The following is an 8,603-nucleotide window of genomic DNA, read 5'->3' on the forward strand; positions in this document are numbered from 1 at the left end:
TCATTTCTCAAGACTGAAAAACTTTGTAAAATGTCTATCTACTTTAAAAATTAATTATTCCCTATTTCTGGATTGGTAAATAACAATTCATTCTGATTTTGGCTGATGGTCTCTAACCAGTCTGTCATTTCAAATGTGCTGTTGGATGATATAGCCCCTGTCACACCAAACATTAAACAGTGTGTTGATCTATTACAGGCACTGGGCTGCACCTCCAAAAATAGAGATGCGTAGCTGGAGAAGAAAGAAGTTTTTGCTGACGGTCTCTTCTCTAACCATTCTAACCTTTGAAATGTACCATTGGATGATACAGCCACCGGTCACCCCCAAAATCACGCAGCCTGTGGAATTATGCAAGGGTAAGGTCACCAATGAAACCATCACAGTCTTCAAACACAATAAAATACTCATTATTTCAGCATATCATGATAACAGGCAACAAAACGTAACTCGTGTGATTGCAATAATGCACCATGAGGAAGCGCAACATCTCTATTGCTGGTTTTGCTGTAGCCATGAAGGCGGTCTCATCAGAAAAATGGCAGCCATCGACATCCACTCGGATAGGATGGGGTTCTCTTTTGCGACAGCAGATATCGTGTGCACGGAGCCTGAAGACTGTTCTCCAAAATACGTGTCAATTCAAAGCGCATCAAGTGGAAGCCTTAATGATGTGCCACGGTTTGGGATAAAAAACCGTGCGCGTCCAAATTCCTTTACCGCCGAGTTCACCGTCTGCCTCTCTGTCATGTCTGGAAACTACAGCAATGCCTTGCAGTTCATACAGACCCTGGAAATGTATAAAATCCTTGGGGTGCAGAAAGTTGCGCTCTACGTGAACAGTTGCAGCGAACTGATGAAGAGCATCTTGAATGTTTATATGGCCGAAGGCACTGTTGATGTCATACCTTGGCCCATTGAGTCATTTATCAAAACATCTTCCTTCTGGCAGGATTATAAAGGCATTAGGTCCCAGGGGAAAACGACAGTCCTAAACGACTGCCTCTATCGCAACATGTACAAGAGCAAGTATGTGCTTCTCAATGATATTGATGAAATCATCCTCCCCATTAATCATCTGAACTGGCAAACAATGATGGACAGCCTTCAGGGTCAAAATCCAGGGGCAGGCATCTTCCTTTTCCAGAATAATTTCTTCCCACACACTGTATTTTCCTCTGAACCGGCAGTCAACATTTCATTCTGGAACACTGTCCCAGGAGTTAACATACTACAGCATGTTTACCGAGAGCCAAATGTGCCTGGAGTCTACAGTCCTAGAAAAATGATCGTAAACCCAAGGAAAGTGATTCAGACTTCATTCTATTCCGTTCTCAAGGGTTATGGTGGAACAGTGGAAGTTCCCACTTCTGTTGCAGTCGTTTACTGCTGCAGAAGACAAATTGGAAAAGAGATTCCTGAAAAATACCTCATTAGGGATACGACAATTTGGAGATACAGAGAGCCTTTGATTACCAATGTTAACAAAGCCATTAAGATACAATTTCCCGAAAAGAAACCTGACAGTTTTTGGAAGGGATTTTGGAAAAAAACATAGTTTGTATATTACTCACCGATGATGCACTATAGTTCAAAGTTCCTTTTCTGAGCATAAACAAATGTAACAAACAAGGGTCAGGCAACCGGAGACAAACGTGCTTGTTGCACCATAGACAGAAAACACTGAACCAATTTCACAAGATACAAAGACTGATTTGGAAGTATTGTTTTCCCCCAGCGTGCATGGTCTTTTGTAGTCATGACTTGCACTGAGACTACAGGGGAACTAGTTTATCTAAAAATGGCCTGTTGCAATGGCTGTTCGTTGCATATCATGCACTGGAGTCTTAGACATATAAGTGAATTTGTTCCCCACCTACAGCAACTGCAAAAATCAATTTTTGGAACAACTCTGGATTGGATTTTTGGGACAACTCTGTGCTGTCACAACAGGATTAGTTATCCCCGGGTGGAGTCTGACAATCAGTTGATGGACATGTGTCCCCCTATGTTCTGGTTTTTCAAAAATGACAGCTCTTAACCTGTGTGTCATGTTATTCTGCCTTTGTGCTGTGTTCACTTCCTTTATAGTTGAGAGGTTGTGCAGGATTCATCTTTTTACAACTCAAGCTATCTTTGTTGAAATGAGTTGAACTCACAAGAAAGCAAGTTTTGTTGGCAGTTGTGAAAATAAGCAAGGGATTAATGCCATCAAATTTGTTTTAAGGCAATGCACTATTGTGTTTTCCTAAGAACGGCATGTTTTCAGGGGGAAAAATGTGTAATTGCCTTAAAACTGCTACCTTCTAAGAATGTCCTTCTGTAATTAAAATCTGTTAAAACTAAATCCTGTATGTTGAATAAAACTGTTATTTTTTAAGAGCTGTTTTTGAAAGCAACTTTCTTTTCCAATCAGTAATTTCACATATTAACCAAGAAAGAAAGAAAGAAAGAAAGGAAAGAAAGAAAGAAAGAAAGAAAGAAAGAAAGAAAGAAAGAAAGAAAGAAAGAAAGAAAGAAAGAAACTGACTTTAGTGTTCCCTCTCCAACCACAGAAGCTCGTGCTTTCTAAGCAGAACAGTCTGGGTGTCCCGAAGCCAATATGTTGCATCTTCCAATTGCCAGGGGCATTATTTTTCAGAAGGCTGTGATTCTAAGTGCACTTTTGGCAGGCAGAAATGCTGTACATTTCAAAGTCACTGGAAATGCTGCAATCAGGAAAGTCATTTAGATTCACACAGATTAATTAAAGACTGTCTTTACAGGAAGTATGTGCATGCTGGGTTGTTTCCATTGAATTAGTTTTTTATGATATATTGGATAGTCACCTAAACATTGTTTCAGAAAATACAATGGAATAGTGGCAAATAATCTTTTATTACTTGACAATCTAAGGATAACAATAACAATAACAATAATAACAACTTTATTTTTATCCCGCCTTTCTCCCCAAAGGGACTCAAGGCGGCTTACAACATATTAGAAACATAATTTAAAAACAAATAAAAACATATTAACACATCATAAAAAACAGCAGTCAGAGTAAAAAATAGGTAAAAAGAGCATAGAGCAGCAGCAAGTCATAAAAGAATCAGGCCTGTAAAAAATATTAAAAGATGTTAAAAAGATGTTAAAAGGCCGAGAACTCAGAAGGCCTGTTTAAACAGAAGGGTCTTCAGGCCTCGCCGAAAGGTCTCAAGAGAGGGAGCCATTCTTAAGTCAGGGGGAAGGGAGTTCCATAGCGTTGGTGCCACTACTGAGAAGGCCCTATTTCTTGCAGCCACCCCACGTACCTCCCTAGGCGGTGGCACTTGTAAAAAGGCCTTCTCTGATGACCTAAGAGGACGAGCCGGATTGTCGGGAGCAGGCGATCTCTAAGATACCCTGGTCCAGAGCAGTATAGGGCTTTAAAGGTCAATACCAGCACCTTGAATTGGGCCCGGAAACGAATGGGCAGCCAATGCAGCCGCTGGAGAAGCGGACTGACAGAGTCGAACCGCCTACCTCCAGTAACCACACGGGCCGCTGCATTCTGCACTAGTTGCAGTTTCCGAACCGTCTTCAAGGGCAGCCCCACATAGAGCGCGTTACAGTAATCTAATCTCGATGTCACAGAGGCATGGATCACCGTGGCCAGGTCTGCACGATCCAAGTACGGCCGCAGCTGGCGCACCAGCCGAAGCTGAGCGAAGGCCCCCCTAGCCAGAGCCGCCACCTGGGAATCCAGGAGCAGCTGCGAGTCCCCCAAGCTGCGGACCTGCTCCTTCAGAGGGAGTGCAACCCCATTCAACGCAAGCTGATAGTCCAGCACCTGCATCGAGGATTTCCGAACCAGGAGAGCCTCTGTCTTATCCGGATTTAATTTCAGCTTGTTAGCCCCCATCCAGATCCTCACTGCCTCCAGACAGCGCTCCAGGCCCTCAACCGCCACCCTGGAGTCTGGAGGAAAGGAGAGATAGAGCTGGGTGTCATCGGCATATTGATGGCACCCCACTCCAAACCCCCGGATGACCTCTCCCAGCGGTTTCATGTAGATGTTAAATAGCATGGGGGACAGAATTGAGCCCTGTGGCACCCCGCATCTCAAGGGCCGCAGGATTGCTCAGATAATTGTGTTTACCAATGTACAAGGTCACCTATAGCCCAATCCTGAGCTGCTCAGCTCCCAGAGGAGCAGCGGTGCCTAAAAGGCAACACGGTAGCCACCAGAGTCTCCTTCCCGCTGGTAAGGGCACATTCATCCCCTTCCCCCAAGTAGGGGCACAGTTCCCTCAGTGGGTCTCCTCCAGTCTGCACTTGCCATGTCCTTAAAAATCTTCTGGAATAAAGAGAGTTTTAAAGGAATTCCTTGCACCAAAATCTCAAGTTGTTGGAAGTGGCACCAGTGATTTTTGCGCTTCTAGTTTTCTTTATCAGCAGGGATGCAGAATTATTTAAACTGGTAAACTGAAATTAAAGAGAATCAGATAGGATCAATCCAGCACATGTGGGGACTCAAGTCAATTCCAGTCATAACTCTTTTCTCAGTCACTGGCCCTGAGTCTGGATCGAGTCAATGACATCCGTGGCTCAACATGAGTATCGAAAAATAAGTGTTTTTTGAGTTGAGTCTTTCCATCCTTGGATTTCAGTTAGAGGGGTGCAAGGTCTCGGAAAGCCAGTGCCAGTTAAACCAGACACCTTATCTTACTCATCTTGATAGATTTATCTGATTAACTGTAAGGCAGCTTTCCCTGTGTGAATCCCACCGAGAAGAAAAAAAAGCAAGGGAGATTTTCATTTTACCGGAACACTAAGAGCATTTTGACAAGCACGTAAAAGAGCTTGCTTCTCTTAAGAGAAATCTAACCAGCAGAAATTGCAATTACTGAACTTTGATTTTCATTTCTAATCTTTTTAACAAATAATCTCTTGTTGTTTCTGGAAATAGTGTGTCAAATTGATGGTTCCACTGAGAAACTAAGAGCTTGCCTTGGGAAGATCCTCCCACCCCAATGGATGAACACAGCATGGTTTTTTTCCAGAATAAAACCACTGACTTGGGGAGGAGATGACAGGTGCCAAGTGCAGAAGAAAAGGTTCCGCTGGCTTTCCACTGAAGGTTTTTAAGCCTCTTTAAAATGGTGGACGGAGGGCATAATCATGAGCAGAATTGGGTCGGGAAAGTTCTAAAGCCCTCCCCTACTCTGTCACGGTTCTGTTATTATTAACATTATTAACAGTATTTATATACCGCTTTTCAACAAAAAGTTCTGTTCCCTTTCATACTCCCCCCACGGCCACTATTTTTAAAAAATACACTGGGCCAGATTGTTTAGGGTAACATAAATTAGACTACAGCACCATCTGAAATGAAAAGAATCCTTTGTGAAATCAGATAATGCAATTGCTGTAGCTCCTTCTGTTGCAAGGGACAACCTAGGATAGAGAAGAGATAGTTACCACCTATTTATCCATCCGCGGTATAGAAGAGAGGCAGGTTATCTCCCATAGATTGCTGCTGGGATCTCTCTTTTTTCTTTTCTTATTTAGAAAATGCAACTCAGCCTTGCAGACTGAACAGATACCATCAAAGATCCTATCACGCCATTTGTGTGCAATGCATAGATCAGCTCATCCTGGTGGTATTCAGTTTCATTTCTGTCCATTGTATGTCGCCAACCAGCTGAAAGAGGAGGAGGCAGGCAGTATGGGAGATGGGGTATGTAAGAGATGCTCAAGTCCTGAGATTGTACCACTTTAGCTTTCCATGGGGGCCAGGGATGCCACTTTAAAAAAAATATTCCTCCATATATTAAAATCTAAACTAAACTAAGTTCAGGAACATTACTGGAATGAACCAGTGCAATTTTTGGGGTGGGCACAGGATATGGGTGTGAAGCTGAATATTTAATGTTATCAATAAAGTGATTTACTTTGGGGCAATAACCGATAAGCACACAAAGCAAGTAAAGGATCTACCACACCAAGAGGGCAAAGATTGGAGTCCACAAGGCACTTGGGTACATACTGGGCAAATCTGAACAATGATGAATAGTAAATGATTCATACAGCCCCACTGTGGCTTATCTCTGCTTGAGCCTTCTAACTTACTTTTCAGGTGAAAGTATGGCATAGATCAGGGCTGGCCTTAGGAGCTGTGGGGCCCAACTGGAAACATTTTTTTGGAGGGCAGAGGGGAACAAGTTCACGGTTAATGTCTGAAGAATCTTAGCAATATAAATAAATTTGATTATAGACTTTTTATCTCTAGGGTTAGAATGGAAAGCCATCAAAAGGTGCGCTTAAAACGTTCAGGTGAGTTAATGGACCGAAGGGATCTATGCATATTTTAATATAAAATTGCATCCAAGTAAGCCTACAAGTGAACAAACAGCACAATGCTATGCATGTGTACTCAGAAGTAAGCCCTACTGGTTGCAGAAGCCAATATGGTTGGTTCCAGCGGCGTCACAGGAGTTGCCAGAACATGACTGTATTCAGTCACGTCTTCAGTGCGATGCTGTCTTTAGTGCTCCCTGAAATATTTAGTGGGCCACTGTGAGATGCAGGAAAGTAGACTGGATGGGGCTTTGGTTTGATCCAGTGGGGATCTTCTTATGTGCTTAAGCAATTTTAATCTCACATATATCCAAAAAGGGGTTTTTAAACCTGACTGCCACATCTGAAAGGAGACCTCTGATTAAATGAAGGGCAGTAGGAAAGTGTATGAGAAAAATGTAAATAGGTATGAGGGGCTAATTGTTCATAAACAGGACTGCTTTTCAAATACTTGGCACTGTTATTTGCCCTCCCAGGGCACGCCCGTACATTCTCAGAGGATGCAAATACTCTGAGAAATACTAGCTAGTTCTTCAAATACTAGCTCTTTGCTCTGGAGAAAGATGAGGTGCTGTTTCCTTTCCTTTCCTGCTTCCTTGAAAGTGTAAAAACAAAGGCCTGATGCAATTCGTCCACCACTGAAATGCACTCCGCAGAGGTCATTTGCAAATTTGGCAAGCAGCAGGGCTTGTGATTGACTCCAATACAAAGCTAGCAACCTGAGGCTGAAAAAAACAGCAAATGCAAACACTTGTTGCTTGATAGTTAAAGAGGGAGGTGCTGGGCCAACGCCTCTCTGAAAGGCACTTCCTCTGCTTGAAATCTTGTTCTTTATTTCCAAATGGTGAGAGCTGGAGGTGGCAACTGGAGCAATTACACAGCAGGTAATTACTCAATTTGCTCATCACCCTTTCTCCAGAGGCTTTATAAGATGCTTCCTTCTCTTGCAAACAATTCTCTTGCGCAGTTGTCTTAGAATTGCCTGTACTTACAGGTAGTGGCTGGCTAGGGTTTGGGGTGGAGGTGATCTCTCCTTCTCCTACCTGCTTCCAGGGGGTTAAACATGGGCAGGGTGGCCTCTTTTTCCAGGACATGTCCTCTGTTTTAGCCTTGTGTCCTGGAAAAGATCTTAAATGTCCTCCTTTTCCCTGTGAGTGGACCCTGCAGGCAGCGCATAGCTTCTTGGAATTAATAAATGATACATAGTGCAGTTTTAAATTTAACAATAAGTGATAAATTAACCACATGAAATCTATATACAAGTGTTTTTTTAGCTTTTATTTTGTCACGTCCTACATTTTTCTTGGATGTCCTGCATTTTGGGGTGCTTTGTCCTCTTTTGCAGTTTTGACATCTGGTCACCCTGAACATGGAACTTTTTACATGCAAAGTGAGTTCTTTACCAATGATTTAGAGCAGTGATTTTCAACCTTTTTCACCTCATGGCACACTGACAAGGCACTAAATTTGACAAGGTACACCATCAGGGTTTTGACAATTGACAAGGCACACCATGCAGCCAGTGGGGGCTGACATGCCCCATTGGTCCTACTAATAAATGACTTTCCCCCCAAATTCCTGTAGCACACCTGTGACCCATTCGTGGCACACCAGTGTACCATGGTACAGTGGCTGAAAATGGCTGACTTAGAGCCTACTGCTCTAAGGATCCTTCCCTGTTGTTCTTGCAGCTGCCTGGTAACTAGGTTGGGAGAAGCCCAACCCACTCTTTTTGTGCATGTTTTCTTAGAGCTGAGCTTTCGTGTCTACAAAAATAGGCAGGGCATGTTCTGCAATATGTGTAGAGGACAGAACAAAAGATACTTTTGTACCTTTACAAAAGTAAAGGTACTATAGTTCCAGCGTACTGGAACTAGGGCAGGTTGGGTTGCCCATGTCTATAATAGCCTTCCTCAGCTAACAATATCCTAACATGCAGAAATATCTGCAGAGGCTTTATTTTTATATCCAGAAAATCTTCCAGAGTCTTTATATTTCTTTACCCAGGCTGCAATTAGACTGTAGAACTCCTTGCTACAATATCTGGTGATGGCACCTGGCCTAGATGCCCTTAAAAGGGGACTGGACTTATTTTTAGAAGAAAAAGTCACAAGCCATGATGGTTATGTGCAACCTCTTGGTTCTAGAAGGAGACTACCTCAGAATGCCAGGTGCAAGGCAGTGGTAACAGGAGTCAGGTATCCTGTTCATCTTATGTGCTCCAGGAGACATCTGGTGGGCCACTGTGAGATACAGGAAACTGGACTAGTTGAGCCTTTGGC

At 43.0% G+C, this 8,603-nt stretch overlaps 1 protein-coding gene across 1 annotated transcript; it reads left to right on the forward strand.

The window, feature by feature from the left end:
* The first annotated feature begins 226 nt into the window (after window positions 1-226).
* LOC136635629 (beta-1,4-galactosyltransferase galt-1-like) lies at window positions 227-1,558 on the forward strand. Its single transcript, XM_066610877.1, has one exon. It carries the CDS (start codon window positions 227-229, stop codon window positions 1,556-1,558), a length of 1,332 nt encoding a protein of 443 aa, XP_066466974.1.
* Window positions 1,559-8,603: the final 7,045 nt, after the last annotated feature.

The sequence above is a fragment of the Tiliqua scincoides genome, chromosome 16 (genome assembly GCF_035046505.1).
Source record: "Tiliqua scincoides isolate rTilSci1 chromosome 16, rTilSci1.hap2, whole genome shotgun sequence".
Taxonomy (NCBI): Eukaryota; Metazoa; Chordata; class Lepidosauria; order Squamata; family Scincidae; genus Tiliqua; species Tiliqua scincoides.

What these genes read in the sequence shown, in the direction of transcription:
- LOC136635629 (XM_066610877.1), top strand. Translation starts at nt 227, where the DNA reads ATGCGTAGCTGGAGAAGAAAGAAGTTTTTGCTGACGGTCTCTTCTCTA.